The 22354-nt window shown below is 37.4% G+C and overlaps 1 protein-coding gene across 7 annotated transcripts in view; it reads right to left on the bottom strand.

Annotated features, from left to right (window-relative positions):
- Positions 1-1270: 1270 nt before the first annotated feature.
- The window catches only part of LOC131439245 (zinc finger protein 502-like), a 69660-nt gene continuing 48576 nt past the window's right edge, over positions 1271-22354 (bottom strand). For 3 of the 7 annotated variants that reach the window (XM_058610015.1, XM_058610014.1, XM_058610016.1), the window contains 5 exons: positions 17800-18348; positions 16947-17745; positions 15272-15813; positions 15107-15211; positions 1271-9464 (listed from right to left, as the gene is read on the bottom strand). In XM_058610015.1, the coding sequence (XP_058465998.1) occupies positions 8907-9464; positions 15107-15211; positions 15272-15813; positions 16947-17745; positions 17800-18228 (2433 nt within the window). In that variant the 5' untranslated portion in view covers positions 18229-18348 and the 3' untranslated portion in view covers positions 1271-8906. The remainder of the gene's footprint in view (positions 9465-15106; positions 15212-15271; positions 15814-16946; positions 17746-17799; positions 18349-22354) is intronic. The other 4 variants (XM_058610018.1, XM_058610017.1, XM_058610019.1 and 1 more) reach the window with 4 other exon arrangements.

Here is a 22354-nt window from a genome sequence, read left to right as displayed (position 1 = left end):
ACCGGAAGTCGTATTAAGATGAAATACGGGAATTTTCTATGGGACCTGAAGATATTTTATTTGAATCTAAGTTTGTGAAAATCGGTTAAGCCATCACCGAGAAAAGTTAGTGCAAAAAACATTACATACACACATACGCACATGTACACAGAACACATACACACAGATATTTTGCGTACTCGACGAACTGAGTCGAATGGGAACGAGAAGTCACAGTGATTGCATAACCTTTCTATATGAGAAAGGCAAAAAGTCACAGTTTTGATCCTATGTATCAAATTGATACATTTCGTAAAGGTGAGTAAAGGTATAGAATACAGCGTTGCTATATATGAATGTGATTCTATCAGAGTTACTTGAACTTGTTTGTGTGTGCTTGCGTGCCAGTATAGTGAAAAGTACACACGCACACATACACAGATATTTATTGGTAGTGTGATACATTAGTGTATTTTGCGTTCTCTTGGCGTACACAAAAAAGTTTCATATGATCCAGCATATCTTCGGATTAACCCGACTGATTTCAACCAAACTTGACACAGATATTGCTAGCTTTTTGAAAGTGGTCGTAAGGGTAATTCCATGTGGGAGAATATGTAGCAAGAGTCCCTAGCAGAAGCATATCAGGTGACATTGGTCGAATTGGACGAGAATTAATAATTCTTGGTGAATGCAAAAAATACATTAACCTTAGAGGAGATTCAAGGAGTTTTATGTTGGGCAAAGACGTAACAAGTGTACCTAACAGAGGGTCGATGGTATAATTGGTATTTGATTTTCCGTGAAAGGAGCTCGAATAATTATCTAAAAATGGAGTTGTGGTCAAGTTCAGAGATTCATTTTGTTCAACCGGACACATGCTTTAATATAATGAAACTCGAATAGGTTTATGATCGTTTGCTGAATTTTTGAAACCAGAATGAATTAATTAAATCAATTAAAATAAAACCTTTTTCTTCCATTCCAACTTGTACCAACGGTTCTATAAGGAAAATTTCTCATGCTTACCCTAGGATAAGCATTCCACAATTGGTATATTACCGAGCTCGGAAATAGATATACAAATTGAAAATAATTTCATTAACTAAATCGATAGTACTATGCATTGCGTAGAAAGAAAAAATCATAGAATCAGGTGATATTTTTATATAAATTTTATCGTAAATGATTTGTGTTTCCATTGGTGCAATATTAGTGTATTAGTATATGCAAATGTTTTATGGCAGTATGATTAGTTCAAAATCGTTTTGTGCTGCGAAAAAATACTCTGTTTCATCCAAAAAGAATAATTATGCTTTGCTTTATTCTTATATATCTTCATCTCTAAGGGGCATACAAATGTATTGCTTAGAATTAGAGATTTCGTTATACTTATGATTAGATTATGTTTATTGCATAACAAAACGTTATATATGCATTTTGCACTGTAAATCAATTACATATATGAAAAACCAAATTTTTTATTATTCTATGGCACGTGCCGTTCTAGTGCAGAAGGAAAAATTCTGTTATAATACAAAAAGAAAAAAAATGTCGATCAACCTAGGGAACAAATGCATTTGACTTGATAAGTATTTTCTTTGCTTTTTATGCCTAAACTTTTCCTAAACAGTGTTGGTCGTTCCAAAATACTATTTTTCTGACTCGCGATACATTTTTTTGGTATATATAAATTTGTCCTAAAATGTTTCTTGTTTTGTTTACAACATCAACGAAAACTATAACTAATCTTTAAAAACAGTAATCCGAGACGTTAAATTAAAACATTAATTTAGAGCATTTTCTTATCACAGATTTAGTTTTTATTTTTGACATTACGTCTAATTTCTAGCAATGATTTGGGGAGATTTTAGAATGTAAATAAAATGAAACATAAAAAAGTTTCTTGGGAAATATGTTACACTCAGTCCATATTAGATTATGCGGCCTTGTTCCGCAGTTCATCCGTACGTTCGCTAAGATGATAATCCTTGGCTTTCTAGAAGTACATATTTTTAAATTGGCCTAAAAGTCAGATATCACGAGTCTTTAGTCTTTTTTCATCATTCGAATTCGGGTTCGTTTTTCGTGTTATTTTGCCTGGCGTCTTTTAATGCGAGCAAGAAAATTAAGTAAAGTAAATCAACTTGGTTGAAAATGTGAGAATACTCAAAATTTTCTGTTTAGTCAATCCATTTCATTTGTATACTATCTTTTTATCTTTCTATATCCTTTTAAGATTCTTTTTATTATACAAGTTAAGTAACGGATGTACTTCTAGTAGTAAAATAAAAGATATGTAATTTCGTTCCATGCTATGGCAGAAGGAATTCAATATGCAACGGATTTACGTTAATCTGATGCTTTATTCTCTTTGTTCCTGTCATGATTTTTGAATAGATCAATATGTTGCAATGTTTACAAAAAAATATTTCATTACTTGTTTGTAAATTCTTATTTTATGCTCAATAAGATTAAATGTTGTTTCCTATGGCAAGACTATTTTCTTACAAACTATAATTCGCCAACCGTTTCCTTCGAGTTACGGAATACACTCAAGTATGTGTGTGATTGAGCGCACCGAAAGCAAATACCACTATGCGTCCTGCTGTGTGTATGTATGTGAGGTTGTTTGTTTCTATTACATTGGCTTACCATTAATTGGTTTGAAGACGTATGTTCGCAGTAGTTATCACCTGTAAATAATTGTTTCCGACGCCCGGTAACGTTAATACCGGCTAGTATGCGTGCAGTTTGCGAGTATGAGTAGAAACGATTCAGTTAGCGTAAATAAAATGTTTTTCTGTGGCACATGAAACAAGCGCTTTCTGTAAAAAAAAGTCTAAGAAAAATCCATATATTACAATGACGTTTGTTTGCCATCTTATAATCTGATTTGTATATGCGAGTTAAAAAATGAAATTGTGGGTAAATATTTGATTGTAGTTTCTGTTCCTGTTTTCAATAATGTTCTGACTATGCATTTCTCCATTGTTGGCTGGATTTAACTGTAATATAGATATAACAATTAGTGTTCCATTTCATATTGTTCTAGTTTGTTTACTGTTTTAGCTATTGTTGGTTGGTGTGTATGAGTTTGTAAAACTTAATTCTCCTATTGTTCGCTTGCTTGTTGTTTGCTTGGATTGTATTACTCTATTGTTTCGTTTATGCGATCGATTTTAATTATTAATTAACTATTTCTGTTCTGTTAAGTACTTAATTAAATTTCCACTGTTAAAAAAGTTTAATAAAAATAGCACCATCTGTTTTGTTGTTGTGGAAGTTATATATCTATGTTTTGTTGCTTCGGTCGCTCTATGTTTAATTAGCATTGTTTTTCATTTACAGTAGTATTCTGTCATTTATTTTTCGTTTTATTGTAGAGGTATATTTCATGTCGGTTGTTTTTCTTTTGTTTGGACTTTAAAGTGGAATTTACATTCGTGTTTCATACTAGTAAGGAAACGGGTGGAAAATTCCTAATGTACAACAGCTAGGCACTCTTTTGTCTTAAACGTTATAATTATCTCAAATTGCCCAGGAGTGGTTCGAGCATAATTTATATTGGGACCAGCTAAGTTTACAGTTTGATAAAATCAAAACTTTGTTACTTCATAAATTTGGCATTTATCGTACTGGTAACAACTGCTTTCCATACATGTATAGAATACGGTTCGAGCCTTTATTTTAGTAATATGTAATATTATTCAATTTTCCTTTCAAAGGTAAACATACAATAAAATGCTTCAAACACTAGCTTCGAAAATAAAAGGTTAGTGTACATGTCCATGACTTAAATTTACTTTTTTTCTGTAACAACTTCGCACTTAAATAAATTTATTTTTACCTAAGTGCAAATTTTTTACGATCTTTCAAAGTTTTTTTTTCGTATACGTACAATTCAAAACGGAAAAGCGCATCTCTAGCCGAATCAGTCTTTGGTTTCTATTTCTGTCATGTCTCTCTTCGTGAATTGAAATTGGTTAGTCTAGCACACTTCCGTTGCTTTATGTACTAATTGATCATTTTAGTCGTGGTTGAGGTGAGCTCTTCTGGTTCCCGATTGGCTGAGCAACTTGGTCGACATTACTAGTTAATTTTCATTTATAGTCCAATTGATTTTCTTTCTACTTTGTTGTGTTGCAGCATCTAGTTGTCAATGTACGGACAAAAATTATTTTTTTATCTTCGCGAAATGTTCAAATTATCTCCGCCCTGATACAAGACGACGTGCTCAATCGTTGAGATTTTTACAGGAATTGAGATGAGCTCAATACGTCCGCATCAGCTGTTATCAAGTATTCCAAGTGCCGTATATTTTCATTTCGTTCAATTGAAACTGAATGCCCAAGTAGCAAACATTGTTTTTGTATTGTATTTCTTAACTACTCTCGCAACGATTGTGTGATAAGAAAAGCGCACTTTTCTTGTATGATGTGCAACAAGTTTCTTGTTTGAAATGTTTCATATGTTTCAGTTATATTTGTTGAGAGAAACTGGATATGAAACTGTTCAAATGAACATATTATACAGTCAGGTAATAAAACTGATCTGGAACATAATCCTTTCAGGTTTTTGAGTTAGTTACACAAGCAGTAATATGAATGATTTTAACATTGGTTACAAAAACACATGAAATCACTTGTCTTACATATCCAACAAAAATAACCGTTCTGTAGCAATGGTGAAACATGCCAATTTTAACAAGTTCTAATTGCTACTTGGGTGTATACTGCACGGACGCACTGAACGGGCGGCACTCAGTTCTTCATTCGTAGCTCTGTCAATTAAAACTTAGTTAAATCGTTATTAGTTGCTCTTGAAGTTAGTTCAAAATTATAGATGAACAGTAGAATTTGATAACTGAAATGTCAATCACAGGATGTACTGAAATGTTATGCTTCTTCTTTCAATATGAATTTGGATACTTTGGAACGTATGTCAAAGCACACAGAAAAAAAATTATGATTTTTACAGGTGACATAAATCTACAAGCTATGCAATTCATAGCAACTTAATTTGCCAAATGACGGAAACTTCCAGTCGTGCGGAATTTTACAGGCTCCTAGCAGTGATGGCATTTCACTAGAGTGATACACGCTGGTGTAAGATTTATGTATATACTGGGAATGCAGCTAGCGAACACCACACAAAAAGGAGAGCACACTTCTTCTCAGTATCGAATAGACAGACTTTGAATGTGTGATTGTGTTTGAAGAAGCTGACGCGAGTGAATCACATTCTCTTCGCACGAATCGCTCTCACGCAATCTAGCTTAAATACACCCAAGTGATCACTTGTGCGTGCTAGTGAGAGACCACTTCTGTGATTTGTTTTTTTTTTAATTTATAGAAGATAGTGCTGGTTTTGCTATGAAAATCGTTTTCACAGCAAGGAAAAGTGAAATTTTAACGATAAATTGCTGTATATGCGTAATCCACGCTTCTCTTATGCGAACCGTACACCAGAGTTCTCACTGGCATGTACACTTCGGTGAGGATATCTGCGTGCACCTCAGAGAATTTGAGAGCTTTGCACTAGCACTTTGGTGTGATCCAGTGCTAGTGCCGAAAGAGAATAAACTCGCGCTCTCATGATGCGTGCATACTCTATACAACAGTGGTGTAGATGTGTGAAAGAGAGGAGCTCGAGGGGAGAAATTATACTTGCTCTTCATCGCACAGAGGAGATAGACATCTCTGGCAAAGCAAAGCAAAGTCCTGGCATTACATTCCTTTTGTGGAATTTGGCCTTTCTGTTTCAACAGACTTCGCAGCCGATTCTAAGTGTACAGAATCATTGCATGGCTAGTACTATGGATCCTACTGACACTAAGAATCCTTCCAGGTCGGGGCTCGAACATACGACAACTGGCTTGTAAGACCAGCGTCCTATGCATTGAACCGCCAACCCGGGACGATCTCTGGCTCCAAGTGTAATTTGCAGTCGGCTACCAAGTGCTGATGTATGGGTTTGTATGTATCAATTATGTGCTTCTGTGACTGAGTCGATTAAAGCGGCAATCCTAATTTTCATCGAAAGTTGACCATACATACACTAAATAAAGCGTCAATACAATTTATTTAGTAAAAAGTTATGTGTGCTCGATTAGCGCCGCCCGGTGGATACGTGTTCTTTTACAATGATATCGAACCAAGTTACAGACGAACTGGAATATGCCCTCTCCCCAGATACGCCACTTGGTAATAGAGAAACCCAGATACGCTTTACTCAAAGCATTATTTTATTCATTTATTACGATATTAGAAATTCAATTCTCAGTATCGAATAGACAGACTTTGAATGTGTGATTGTGTTTGAAGAAGCTGACGCGAGTGAATCACATTCTCTTCGCACGAATCGCTCTCACGCAATCTAGCTTAAATACACCCAAGTGATCACTTGTGCGTGCTAGTGAGAGACCACTTCTGTGATTTGTTTTTTTTTTTAATTTATAGAAGATAGTGCTGGTTTTGCTATGAAAATCGTTTTCACAGCAAGGAAAAGTGAAATTTTAACGATAAATTGCTGTATATGCGTAATCCACGCTTCTCTTATGCGAACCGTACACCAGAGTTCTCACTGGCATGTACACTTCGGTGAGGATATCTGCGTGCACCTCAGAGAATTTGAGAGCTTTGCACTAGCACTTTGGTGTGATCCAGTGCTAGTGCCGAAAGAGAATAAGCTCGCGCTCTCATGATGCGTGCATACTCTATACAACAGTGGTGTAGATGTGTGAAAGAGAGGAGCTCGAGGGGAGAAATTATACTTGCTCTTCATCGCACAGAGGAGATAGACATCTCTGGCAAAGCAAAGCAAAGTCCTGGCATTACATTCCTTTTGTGGAATTTGGCCTTTCTGTTTCAACAGACTTCGCAGCCGATTCTAAGTGTACAGAATCATTGCATGGCTAGTACTATGGATCCTACTGACACTAAGAATCCTTCCAGGTCGGGGCTCGAACATACGACAACTGGCTTGTAAGACCAGCGTCCTATGCATTGAACCGCCAACCCGGGACGATCTCTGGCTCCAAGTGTAATTTGCAGTCGGCTACCAAGTGCTGATGTATGGGTTTGTATGTATCAATTATGTGCTTCTGTGACTGAGTCGATTAAAGCGGCAATCCTAATTTTCATCGAAAGTTGACCATACATACACTAAATAAAGCGTCAATACAATTTATTTAGTAAAAAGTTATGTGTGCTCGATTAGCGCCGCCCGGTGGATACGTGTTCTTTTACAATGATATCGAACCAAGTTACAGACGAACTGGAATATGCATTTGAAACAAAATTGAAAATCAACAACGACACGAACTGTCATACCAGAGCACGTCCAATGAGAGCGTTACAGAATCACCATATAAAAAATCAGGGCGGCAAAATTTCATTTTGTAATCCGGTAAAAAAAACACGGATCTCCTTTGAGAGAAAATCAATAATTTTCGATTTCTTTTTAGTTCGAACAAATCTTGTGATTTTACATCTTATACGATACACATAAATGGAGCGTCCTATTTCACGCAAATTTATATTCAAGAACATGTAAAATTTTGTGATTTGAAAATTTGAAATTGAATGAAATAAAAAACAAAAGATCGATAGCAACAGCGTGACTTGAACCGAGAAACATTAGATCACAAAGGACGTCAGCTAATCAACTGAACCACAGAAGCACATATCTTCATGATAAATAATTGATACATAGAATTCACACACACATACTCACACACAAACATTTGCTCAGTTCGTCGAGCTGAATCGAATGGCATATGACATTGGAAGATTAATTCCAACACCTTAAAAATCATCTGTTTCGCAACTTCTAAAAACTATGTATTGGCACAGAAATTCACTGGCTACATGATTAAAATCGTCTCCACGTTTAATTCAAATCTGTTATTTTCTGAGATAAGCAAGGAATGTGTGTACGTTTTACCTCATCTACCCATAATGTAAAATGTAAATTTTTCATGTTTTTACGTTTTATCCCGAACATATTTCATTGAAAAAAAATCTAAGGGTTTTGAAATACCAGATCTCTTTTGTATTTTTCAATGGATACTGCGTGAATTTGTTTGTATTTATGTGAAAGACTATTGATTGAAGGTAATCATGCATGAAACTTATAGTAATGTTTCAATAGGGGGTACCCCCACTTTCCTAGAGAAAATTTTCAGTATCTGACGTTTTCCACAGGATATCGAAAACCTCACATTGAAATACCTTTAATTTCAACGTAAGTTCGTTCTGTTTTCAGATTCAGACCGTTTTTTACTCAATCGATTTTCGATAGAAAATAGTTTGACAGATTATTGTTTTAAAGGAAATATGGGGTTTTCGCGAACATGAGTTAATTTGTATGCAATTGGTAATTTATGATCTGAAGAATTAAGAGTAACGATCCATTTGAAGTGAGCTCTCGCTTCAAATTCAGCCAGAAGGAATTATGATTTTAAACTGTACTGTAGAACACTGTTCAGCTGTTTTATAGAATATTCAACCGAATGCGTGCATATTTTTTCTGGATTTTAATCGAAATTTTCTGAATGTATACAGGAGTGTGGTCTAGGTTAGAAAAATCTTCCTACATGGACTAGAGGATGTGTAAGCGCTCATATTGTGGTTTCCGTTAATGGTCTGATGCGATTACTATCGTGTCGCGAAAGTAAAAAATCTGCACTTATGGTCTAGAATCTGATCGTATTTTACGTGTATAGTCTGTAGATTATTTTATCATTGACAGAAACCGCAGTTCGGGAGATCTAGGTTTAGACTTTAACGAAGTGGCCGCAGGTACCGGCCTCCCAACAGAACATGCTTTGATGTCGTATCTTTTCAGTGGTGAATCGCTATCAAAGCCGGCGGGCCAATGTGGGTTGGTAGTGTTGACTGAGGATACTGACCCTCCAGCGGATGTCACTGGGCGACTACTGCTTGCGGGGTCGCTATGACCGCTGCTATTGGAGTAGGACCTGCCGTTACCGCCGCGGATGTATGTGTATGCTGTTGGTTGACATTTGGCCCTGTTGTGCTGCTGCTTGTGGAGGAAGTAGGCGGTACAACACCAGATGGAACGGTTCCGTGGGTAGTGTTGCCGGGGGCTGTGTTTGGATTTGTAGATACAACTGCTGTGCTTGCTAAGAATGGTTGATTGAATGGTGAACCGTAGCACTGCGGAAAGTACAGTTCGTGTTTTACAGGGCCCATACGCTGTATGAGATTATTTTGTTTGTCCATCAAGAACGCGGGCGAAACCTTTTGCTCCACAGTAGCATGGTTGTTGTTGTTGTTTGTGTTATTATTATTGTTGTTGTTATTGTTATTATTATTATTGTTCAACGCAGCCATTGTCGCTAATTTGCGAGATTTTGATGAATGTGGATTCATGTGATTGTCGATGTGTTTTTTTACTTCCTGCTCGGTTGCAAATCGTCTTCGACAGTTTGGCATGGGACAACAAAAGGGCCGGTCTCCCTGAAATAAGAATAAATGTTACAATATTTGTTAATTTCATATTTTAAGAGTATCTTTATTGAAAGATTAAAAAAACAGCATTGTCACAGATATGGTAATAGTAGTGGCGTGCCGAGGAAATTTGGCGCCCGGGGCAAAATAAGAGATTTACCACCTCCATCGTTTGTTTAGTGAGTAAAAAAATCGCCTACGCCCTCTCCCCAGATACGCCACTTGGTAATAGAGAAACCCAGATACGCTTTACTCAAAGCATTATTTTATTCATTTATTACGATATTAGAAATTCTGATCTTGTGGTCATTCATCTCTCGAAACAGGGAAAAATTCTAACCCTACGGAGAGTGAAATTATTGCGTGAAAGTGGAACATTCTACTCATGAGCGGATCCTCAGGAACCGACCATTTTTTGACGTAGGAATACGTCTTTGTTTTGACGTAGGACTACGTCAACATGGGGGTGCGAATACGGAAAATAAAACTGTATTAAACATCTATAGCACAATCGATTTTAAACAGATTTTAGACATCCTACGGTTGTGATAATTGGTGGTCGAAATGTAAATCAATAACGAGCCGAATGTCTAATTTCGTATATTATTTCTGACAGAGATGACAATTTCTTATATATAGGTATCACCGGAATTTCGCACTAATGTGTGTGTTCGTTTCAAAGTAAAAACCCTTCAACGCGAATCAGTATCGAAGTGATTCGCGCTCAGTGTGGTTCGTTAATGCCGTAGAGCAGTGGTTCCCAAACTCATTTCGCGGAACCCTTTGAAACTGTAATCTAAACTAAATTTACACTTTATTTCTAGAATTGGGGGTGTTTTCAGCGGACCCACAGAAGGATGCGGCAACCTTTGATACGTTTCCACGTCACCTGGATGATTCCCATAAGTTTTCAACGCGATGGTGCGCGACTACTCCCGTTGATGAGTACCACGCGGGTCACCCGCCGGATCTTCGAGACCCGGGGGTGTTTCCTGCGGACCCACATGAACAAGCATGTGGCCACTACCATTATGTAGCAATGAATGTTTCCCTCCATCCATTTCAAATAATTATAAGGAAATGTCCATCATAAAGCTAACCGCATTGTACCTTAATAAATATATCTTTGAAAAAAAAAACAAAAAAAACATTTATCTTATGAACGGTTAGTTTGATTCAATGGAATGTATGAAGAACAACAATCGTATTGTAATTATATTCTACTTCGGGAATAATATTTGAAAATCTTTTTTTTATAAATAAGGAATATTAGATTTTTTATTTTTTTTTATGTTGTAGAGGAAAACTGAAGTTTGTTGCAGTATAGATCAAGAGATGGAAAAGGTATAGTTAGGTCTTTTCGAAATGTTTGGGTTTGGAATTGAATCAATTTTCGGCGCAATTTATGGAAGAACGCAACAATTTCATTTTAAAAGGTGCTCAGCAAAAGTTGGAGTTTTTGGCATAGACGCGAATGAACCAATTGTTAAAATATATATTGAAGAGATGTGATTAGTTCTCAGTATGATTTGAAAATAGAAATAAACATATTTACACAACTACACAAGAATATCGTTAAATGAAACCTGTGAAAATTATTTGAACAACATAAAACATATACACTGAGGTCTTTTTTATGCGGTTTTTTTTACGCGACTTTTTTATGCGAATTTTCAGTTTTATGCGGTTTTCCTTCTGCGGTTTTTTTTAATGTGAAGTTTCAGAGTTATGCGGTTTTTTGATGCGAAGTTTCAGAGTTATGCGGTTTTTATATGCGAATTTTCAGAGTTACGCGGTACGTAAATTCGCATAAAAAAAGACTTCAGTGTATAGCAGATGTTGTATTTGATAAGTATGCAAAAATCCATGAAGTTTTGAAAACCGCGCTACTTGTTTTTAACCGCGGGTATCTGTAATTGTACCAAAGATAGCATCATTCTTTGCCTGCGACATTGAAAAAATGATAAGTAACATCGTTATCCGCCAAGGATAGGTATGCTGGAGATAAAATTTTGGTGCATCTGTGATCATGGTGCGGCTGAAAACCGCTGATAAACATAGTCTTGGCATTTCATTCATTTTGTGGAATTCGACCTTTCTGTTTCAACAGACTTCGCAGCCGATTCATGGCGTACAGTTGCATGACTAGGGGACAGGTATAGTGTGATGGGTAAATCGATGCCTTTCACGCAGCCCACCTGGGTTTGATTCCCAACCCCGCACATAGGGTCAGAAGCTTTTTCTGGCTCGAAGAGATGAATGACCTCAAGGTTAAAACCTCTATAATCGAAAAAAAAAAGTTGCATGACTGGTATATTACGACCCTATTGATATTATGAATCCTTCCAGGTCGGGACTAGAACACATGACCAGCGCCATATGCATTGAATCACCAACTAAGGCTTCAACAGTTGATGATTAGTGTGTATTATAGTTTACATGTCAATCTGTACGTCTTAGGTTAAGACAAGACAAGGCAGCTCGCGTTAATAATTCAGCAGGGCCCATGGAAAGCAAACAAAATAAGAGTAAGAAGCCAGCTGTCTCGTGTTTTTTTAGGTCTTATGTACGTCACCGTCAACATTAATTACATGCATTCTTATGGAGACATTCACACGTAACGTCACCATCACGGAACGTCTTGACGGACGGAGCGTGTGAACGTAATGACGGAAGCTGACCATCCGGTGAAGGTGACGGAAGAAGGCGGACCGTCTGAATCGTACATGAGGCTGCAAACAGAGTGGGTGCGAGAAGTTGAGCCGAACTTGGTGCTGATCAAATCGAGTAATGTACTCACAGCAAATCAAAGGGACCCTGTCAGAGAAAGAGCTAAGCAGATTTTTTGCTTGTACTCTGACAGGGTCCCTTAGATTTGCTGCAAGTAGGTTTCCCGCTTTTGACCAGTTAAAGGCTATCCGCATTAGGCCGATCCGACCGATCCGAGCTCTCCGGCGTTGACTTTTTCTCTGCTTTGGCTATGGCTGAGCTGCACATGCACACATATCATAGATCTATTCATATATGCAGTGCAACCAGTTTATCAAAGTGGCTTGAACGAGTTTCAAACAATCTTTTTTATTTTTTCATTAAGGGGTTAGCCAAATTTTGTGCTAGGGCACATAACCGTTTTTATTATTTTTTCGTTTCGGCTTGGGCTCATCAGTGCAGATCAAAATAATTAAAATAAAATAATAAAAACGGTTATGTACTAGCAAAAAATTTGGCTAACCCCTAAATGACCGTACTTGCATCGGCCAGAAATAGTCGAAAACATGTTTTCGTTCGGCACGTCAGAAAAGACATTGCACTCCGTTGCAAAACAAAAAGTGTTCTGTAAGTAGCAGAAAGTTTACGTTTGCTCAGCGGTTCTAATTGAACTGCCGAGTTTAGCACTAAGCAGTTCATTTTGAACTGATCTGCACTCATGAATCAATGACGATACGCAAAATAAACAAAACTAAATATTTTCTGTTACTAATATGTTCTGTTTATTCTTTCGCGTGTTAAATTAAAAGTTCCTATTTTGCGGGTTTACTTTTAGATGGTACCATCTTTATCTTTATAAATCTTTATATCGCAATAATTTCTGCAAGAGAAAATCCACATAGGAATGTGTTTGTTGCTAATCAAATGTATTAGTGGAAGTAAGCTGAAACTGAAATAATTTTTCTTGAGACATTTTTCAGGAAAACGGAAGTGTTTTAGACTAAGATTTTCGCTTTTCTTGAATTGCAATTTTAAGCAGAATGAACTAATTGGTTTATTTTTCAACCATAATGAAGGTTTAGTGATTAAAATCAGAAAAAAGGAGCGCAGGAATTCGTTTTTACGCACACGTTGTTGACATTACTCATACGCTTGCAAAGTGTCTTGCACCTTAAATTGACTTTCGGTGAAACTATTAACGAGTAAGCCCGTCGTCTCGTGTTAGTGGGGTGAAAATACGAGTATTTTGCGAGAAAGAAACCTTTTTTATCCGTACTTTGGTGGCTTTATGTTGCAACACAGCGAGGTTTTCGCTGGTAGTCAAGTGAAGAGAAGGTACATTGAACTATAAACGAGAATTAACTGGCAATATAACCAAAGTTCAATCGGCGTCATCTCAAGAGAGTTGACGCCAACCAGAAGGACGAAGATGAAGTACCAGAACAATCTGAAGTGCCGGTGCATTCACTAAAATGCGATGCATTTCTCCGTGAATGATAGTTGTGAACATCGAAGCAGATCGTAACACTATTCGGAAGTATGTAGTAAACAAAAATCTGGACATAGAAATAGTCATGTGATTCAAAACCTGGACGAAAAAATTTCGCCTGCTTTCATCCTTAGAAAGACCGCTTTTCCGATCAGTAATCAATTAACAAGGTTATAACAGATACCAACTTTGGTAAAAAATCTACTATAAATTGGGTCTCGTTAGTAGTTAAAATAACAGAACTTTGTATAAAAAGCAGATAACGTTTTGATATAATCCTATTATGACCTGCTGATTGAGTCCGTATGAGATGTGGCCACAAAGCTGAGAACCTCGAAGAGTACCGTCGATCGAGAAAAGACACGAAATCACTTGAGGACTTTCAAGAAAGAGAAACAGAAAAAAAGAAGGGAAAAACAAGCCATATCTATCTAGTCAAGGGTCCGTAAATTATACGAAAATCCACTGGAAAATTAGCATGCGTAATCATGGATGATAAATCTTACGTAGAATTTTATTACTAGACGCTTTCGGATGACACGTTTCGTTATGGACAAAGTATTTAAGATGCTGCTAAGGTGTAAAAAAGGTGCTGAAAAAATCGGTAAAAGGGTAATGTGAGTGTGGAATGCTGTCGATTTTATTTATGACAACAGATACCATGACAGCGGATGGGTTTTTTTTTCGATCGGGCCTACTGCCCATGACCCGAAAACATCATAATCCGGTACTATTTTGTTGGGATTGGCATCAGTGCGTTACGTGAAGGCGAAGACATCATATTACCAAGATATTCAGCTCTCACATTTCCCGAACAAATCATTGGCAACATCCTTTTTTGCGAGCATGGTGTCCTCAGACGAGTTTGCATCGAATCTCGTACATAAAAGTAGGAGAGAAAAATGTCTAATTCGTGCGCGCCAAAATAGTAGCACAGCGCACCCATAAAATTGACATGAAATGTTTAATGTGATGCCGTGCGATGGCGTTGCTGAACTGAAGATTGTTTTCCCTCCAAGCTGACAGGGTCTAGTGAAGGGCAAGGTAGCCTGGTACAAAATCAACGTAGTCGAATTCGTCCCCAAAAAGATGAACCCTCCTTACTGTCCCTAAATGAGACCAATTGAAACTTAGGCATATTTGCGGAAACATGTCAAGGCAGCAGATTTCATTAAATCCTTCAGAAAATACTGAAAACAGTCTCTTCCGAAGACAGCGTAAGAATTTTTAGAATCCACCTAACGAAATGACGAATTTCATACCAATTTGTCACAATAGGCCGAAAATTAAGACAAGGCATTGAGTCTCGATACAAAAAGCCAATACAAAATTGAAAATGAGCTAATGTGCTCAATAGTAATGAATTTATAAATTAGTTAGATGGGTATCTTAATCCATTCGATTGATGTTGTCAACTAGTACTAGAGAATAATATAAATCATAATTTTACAACTACCTGGTGGGTTCTAGTGTGCTGGTCGAGTATTGCCTTTTGTCGAAAATCTTTACCACATTGAGCGCATTTGTATGGTTTTTCGCCTGTGTGTATACGTATATGCTGCAATAGTATGATTAATAATTAGTGTTACGAATTCAATGTTTTTCTGTATTTCCTTGCCTGATTCAGTATCGTTCGTTGTCTGAAGAAGCGTGGACAGTATGGACACCCAAATGGTTTCTCGTTGGTATGAATTCTGAGATGCTGAGTAAGATGCGACTGCTGTCGGAAACGTTTCCCACATTCCGGACACGGATACGGTCGTGATTCAATATGAATACAACCATGCTGAAGCAGTGTGCTTTTCTGTTTAAATTCCTTCTGACAGATAGGACATCGCACGTACAATGGCATTCCGGCAGATCGACCGTGCTGAATCACATCCTGCAGCATGGATTTACCTCCCGGAGCTTTGTTCAAATATGGAAGATTGTTTCCGAAGATAGAGTGATTCACACTTTTCGTATCCTTGAAGTACGATGGGTACTGAAGATTACCTTCTGGTGAAAAACACCCTCGAGACTCTGGAGTTCCTTGGGAGGCTTCATCACCGAAAGCTTGTTCATCCTTCGGTTGGCCCTCTTGTTCCGGCGGGTACGGTACATCTTGAGGCCATAGTGTGGCGTGGGGGCCATTTTTAAATATTAGATGAGGCGAAACGTCTGTAAAATATTCGTAGGTACGATTACGTATGTTGCATTTTGTAGAATTTCATGATTATATGCAAGAATTTGGAATTTTGTTGCGAGTAATTTGGGCCAATTTAAACAAAACCTTTCTTTTCAAATTGACGGTAACATAAATGGAATTGAGTTATTTTTTGCACCCGTGTTAACTTACGTCGACGTTTATAATAAGCAACAACCAAATGATGTTAGTGAACAATATTTAAAGCAATTAAATGGCGCTTTAGGATTGTTAATTTTTCAAATACTTTTTTTTTGATTTTATGGCTGTACTAAACTGTGATGAAGCCTGTCCACGTTAAACTTCGAACACTTTTTTTCTGGGTCAGTTTTGAAATATTTGCAAAAACGTTGCCGAGCATTTTTGAATAAAGAAGGTGTCAAAATTCCCGATGGACTATTTGATTTGACATATGTAGTTGTGATCGTAAATCTAAAAGTTTCTTGTCCATCTATCAGAACCCGTGACTCTCTAGTTCTGTTTTAGCCTGATTTGGTCTCTTGTCACAATGCGAAATCCGTCCGGAAATGGCACAAGGTTCACAATAATAGGCAAGTACTGGGCTCTAGTTAAGCGGAATTTTTTTGAAACTAAGAAGAAACTAAATGGTACCGATGATTTCTAGAGATGATGGAGAATCGTCACCGCTAGCGTATCTGATACCATACGGAACCTAATAGCGGGTATACCACAGAAAGTTCTAAAATTTTACAGAAAGAATTTTATACATCTTAATCAACTGTTCATAACATATAACTATTATTTTGAGATAAACAACCGGTTTTGTTGAATTATGTGTAAATTGTTTTCGCTGCTATTATTTTAGTGTCTGAAATTTAGCGTGGACAAGCTTTACCTGTACGGTTTGTATAGTTCGTGTTTTTCGTATAGGTTGTTGTTTTTGTTCAGTTTGTGGTATTCGTATTGTTTGTATATTCGTACACTTCGCGAATAAAAAAAATAATAACAATAATAGGATAAACCGTACAGAAGCGTTTGGAAAATTTGGAAAATCGCGAACTGTATTGGATTACCAAATATACTTAATAACGGAATCGGGAGTAATAGTAAACCTAGGAGTATAGATAATCAATAATCGATCGCTCGCCTTGGTGGGTGCGCACGTGTTGATTCAAAATGGCCTTTTGACGGAATTTTTTTCCACATTCTGGATACGGACAACCGAACGGCTTATCACCTGAGTGAATTCGGATGTGCTGGTTCAGTATGGCTCGCTGTCGGAATGCCCGCTGACAGAACGGGCATACGAACGGTTTTTCGTTTGCATGTATTCTGAGGTGCTGTGTTAGATGCGATTGTTGACGGAACCGCTTGCCGCACTCAACAGCTGGGCACCCGTAGGGTCTAGAATCCGTATGTATGCGCTCGTGTTGAAGAAGAGTGCTTTTTTGCTTGAAGTCCTTTCCACAGGTTAGGCATTTGAAGAGCCGGAGATCAGATCCTTTGGTTTTGTGCGTTCCATTGGATGATGTGTGGTGAATTTGGTTACTGTGGATAAGATCTGGCATGGCGTATTGCTCTATGGGATTTCCTTGTTCCAGACCAGCAGGCATTCCAGACAAAACACCGGATTTGTTCAAATAATGATGCAGAGGGGTGAATGCAGGTGGTGGTAACATAGATCCCTGGGGCCCATGATGACGTTGTGTGTAATAATTTATTTCGGATTGTGCAGAATCAGGATAGCACTGCTGTTGGTTAGATCCCGATGCATTGTTTTGTTGCTGAGATTGGGATGTTTGGTTTTGTTGATTTTGACTGTTCTGATTAGGCTGTTGGTTTGCATGTTCGATGTTTTGAGATGGTGAGTCGATTTGTCCACTCGTCTGTACTTGACCTATTTGACCATTTTGTTGCTGATGGACATTTTGCTGCATATTTTGGACCTAATGAAAAAGGAATTAGTATACGCAAAGAGACGTGGATGATTCAGTGCTCACCTTTATTATTCGCTCATCCATTTCTGCGGTGTTATTCTGAGGGTATGGGCTTGTTGCTGGACTGTTTAGTTGGCCATTGGCTTGTTCGCCCGGTTGTCGCGATCTGCCTTCATGGTGGCCGTTAGAAGGACTATTTGGGGTTGGCTGTTGAGGTTGCTGAGCTTGTTGCTGTGGTGCACCACTGGGAACGGAAATTTGATGCGCACCATTAGTTTGAGGTGGAATATGGTTTTGCGAGTTTTGCTGCAAGGTCGGATAGATTTCACCGCCCCATTGACCGCTGAGAGCAGCTGTTCGCTCTGCTACTTCCTGAGAATCTTTGTAGAGAACGTAGGGTGTGTCTTGAGAAATGCAGTACATAATCTGTCTTGGAACTTTCAGGCCCGCTGCTAGGCAAGCCGCGAATGATGCTGAGAAGTTGATAGCCATATTGTTGGGATTTGTACTGATATGCTATTGAAGATTTTTCGTATAACCGGGGAATCAAGCTAGCCAGACGTATTCAGTTCAACGACTCATTTTCTTATTTTATTGCACTCAAAAGATAATCTGGAAATAAAAAAAGTATGATTAAAATGTGTTCTTGTATTGAGAATGATTGTATATATTGGGACTATATATAAACGTTTGTGAACCAGGTTGGACAGTTTATATTTCGGGATTTTTTCAAGAGATCTGCAAACAGCGATTAACTCACAGTAGAAAATATGGTATCTTATTTTTATTGTAGTTTCATATATACATTTAGTGAAGTGAAAATGTTGAAATTATTGCATAATTTATAGTATAGTACGGGAAGTGTTGGTTCATTACTTAATTAAAAAAAAATACTGCTTTATCGGTCGCGACTTAGGAACGTTGGTTTAAACTATTAAAAATTTGAAACTTATTATGGAAAAAACGCACAGGTCAACCCAAATAATTATTTGGGATTATTGGACGAAGATTATACACAAATCCAAAAACAAATGGGGGAGATGTTGTATGTTCATTGCAAAGCCATTTCTGATTACATGTCATAAGAAATATTCCGAAAGTGTGAAAACGGGTTGCTCATGAGCTGAAGGATAGACTACAGAAAAAACGAAAACGAATGAGCAAAATTTTGCTTTTTCGACATGAAACAAAGAGTTTTCTGAAGCGGATCATGATACAAGATGAGAAATGGATTAATTTTGAGAATCTCAAGCGCGAGAAAAAAGGGGTCGACCCTGGCCAACCCTTGACATTAAATGCAAAACTTACTCGTTTCGTAAAGAAAACGTTGCTGCATATTTGATGGAATCGTACTATAAGCGTCTCGAACCAAGAGAAACTATAAATTAAATTGATTCATGCATTGTTCGTAAAACGACAAAAATGTTCCACAAGACATGAGAGAGTCATTTTCCAGAATGAGAACGATCCCGCATTACACAGCGAAAGCGGTCAAAAACATCAATTCTGAACTCAAATGGGAACTTTTGCCCCACACGCCATACACCCCAGACTTGGTCCCTTCCGTCCCTATCATTTGTTTTCATGGATGCCTTATGAAGATGTGGAAAAATGATTCCACGACTGGATCGCTTCAATGGAAGATCAGTTCTTTAGTTCTTTAGCTGGTACACATGATATACATTTGGATTTTTCGGGTGATTTGAGGATGTGCGACTTTTTCGTGTGTTGAGTGTTGTATCTACTATTGAATTATTGCTTAGTCACAAAATTGCTATCCTTTCTCGATTCTATATTGCGATAATCGTGTGGAATACGCTCTTCTTAGTATACAATATTTTGCCAATTACTTCTTTATACCATCTATTTTTGACTACTTTTCCACATTAAATTCGCCTTCGAGTTTTGATTATTATTGCCTTAAGCCGCCAAAGAACAGTTGCCTCGAATTTGTCAAAGTGTTGTAAACAAGAAGAATCATCATCCCATCCTTTGCTGATCACATGGTAATTCCGTTACTAAAATACTTTTAAGCTTAGTAGTAAATTGCACATTTAGGCTTTGGATGGAAACGGCCAATAAACTGTCTACAAATAAATTGATAAAAACAGTAGAGGGAATAAAATGTTCCACAGTGATATTTTCGCTGACAAAACACAATAACAATAGCCAAGATGCGAATGTCTTAGAAAAAAACGGAGTTGTATGATTCTGAATTCATTATATTTACATACAATTTCAAACAGTGATTCCCAAAGTGGTTCGTACAGCCGACTGGTGGGCTCTAGCTCATTTTTAGTGGGTAATAATCTCAAAATTGACAACTGGTGGGCAATGAGTCGCAAATAGTGGGCTTTGCTAATCCAGGTACAAAATTCAGGCCCAGAATTCAGACTCCGTTTTCTGCTCAGGAATCCAGGTCCATGTTCTGAAACTAGGTACAGAATTCTGGTGCAGAGTCAAGGTTCAGGATCTATTTTCAGGTTCCAAAACTCTGTCAGGAGTTCCGGTCCTGAATCCATATTCGGGATCAGAATTTTGGCACAGAACCAAAGTCCAAGTCCAGGTTGAGAATTATTTTCCAGAATCCATAGGTCAAGAGTTGAGGTCCAGCATCTCGTTCCAGACTCCAGGTCCAGACTAAGAATTCTGGTCCATAATCGAAGTCCCGAATTTAGGCTCAGAATTCAGATTCTGCACTCAGATCTCAAATTCACATTCAGAGGTTAGATCAAGTTACTCCATTCAGGTCCAGGTTCTGAATCTAAGCAGAGAATACTGGTTCGGGGTCAGAATTTAGATCCAAGGTCAGATTCTTTAACCAGAATGCAGGTACAGAACTCAGATTCAGAACTAAAGTCCATAACCATGCTACAAAATTTGGACCTAGAATCCAAGTCCAGAATTCTGTTCCTGAATTCAGGATCAGACTCAGAATTCAAAATCAGGGTCAAGTTCTAAGTTTACGATTCTGGTGCATGTCAAATTATTGGAGTAAAAATCTTGTTTAGAATCCAGAATGCAGGTCCAGAATCTTGGTCCAGATATAGACTCAAAATCTACGTTAGTAGCTCAAGTCAGGTCTAGAATCCAAATCCATGCTCCAAGTTCAGATTTCTGCTTCAGCTTCAGAATTTTTCTGTTAGAATTCTAGCTCAAAATCCATGTCCAGTTTAAGTATTAAGATCCAGAAAACTCGTCGGGCCCTGGGCCTCAGAATCCTGTTCTAGGTTTAGAATTTATTGTTAATAAGTCAGGTTCATGTTTATCATTTAGGAATTCTAGAGAACTCAGGTTCAGAATCCAGTCCAAATTTACAGACCAAGGACAAAATACTGGTTAAGAACCCAGACACAGAATTCACGTCCTGACAAAAGTTCGAAAATCAGAATTCTGGTCCAGAATCCATGCCCAAGCCTATGTTTCGAATTCAGGTTTAGATTTAGAATCTAGGTTAAGGTCTCTGTCAGGATTTCAGGCTCACAATTTCGGTCTAGAATCCAGATCCATGTTCCGAATTCAAGTATTGAATTCTGTTCAGATTCAGTATTCTAATCCAAAAACCTTGTTCGATAACCAGATCCAGTGTTTAGGACCAGAATACAGATATAGATATTGATTATTTTTGAGTGAGAGGACTTGCGAGTTTTCCTAACAATCATAGAACCAAATTCTAACATAAGTAATACACACAATCATTCACATTTTTATCCTCAAAACTTAATTTTTGTCTTTATTTTCTCCGTGGAACCTTATGAGTCGTAAATAATCGTTGGATTTCAAATGTTTTCGTTTTTGTTTCTTACAGAAGTAAAACCGAAACCATAAATGAATCGAAAAATTACTTTTGGGCGAGAACCTGATAAAAAATTCACAATGTTGTCACAAGAAAACATACCTAAGGCAGAACTTTTCTCTATTACCCAACGAAAAGACAATTTTGACTTCAATTTTGCTTACCCAATGTTTGATCGACAGGATCTTGAATTAACATTTAATTTCCACCGCGTTAGGATTAGGAAGAAAATTATTTTTTGTGCCATCTCTATATGTTTTATATTTTAATCTCGCGTTAACTGTAAAATGATTATTCGATTGCCGGTGAAATTTAATAATTTTTTTCTACTTGGTGGACATTAGAACAAATATTCCATTCAAAATGGGCATTCGACCAGAAAAATTTGGAAACCACTAATTTAAAATGATAAACCTATTCTGTGTAACAAATGCTCAAGGTTTCGTATCGTTACAGCGAAAGGAAAACCGAACCAATTTACCAGATAATAATTATAGGTGTTGAAATAAGAATTGGAATTAGCTTCGGATCATTTCAATGGTTTCGTTTCAACATGAGTCGTTTCCGGAACAAAAAATCTGAGCGATAAATTTTTGATTTGTACACAACATTTAGATTAATGGTTCTCTATAAAACAAGTAACAACCCTTCTGAGCGAAAAATGAATCATATTCTAGTCGGTTTCGTAACTGATGATAGAAACATACCAGTTTTCACGCCGATGGACAATCCAGTGCTCATCACAGAACAACCATGCAAACGTAGAAAGTGATTGAAGTTTATGTGTATCTTTTGAATATTTAAATATTTGAAATGTACAGG

This window comes from Malaya genurostris, chromosome 3, assembly GCF_030247185.1.
Source record: "Malaya genurostris strain Urasoe2022 chromosome 3, Malgen_1.1, whole genome shotgun sequence".
Classification (NCBI taxonomy): domain Eukaryota; kingdom Metazoa; phylum Arthropoda; class Insecta; order Diptera; family Culicidae; genus Malaya; species Malaya genurostris.
This window is presented reverse-complemented; position numbering and strand designations above follow the sequence as displayed.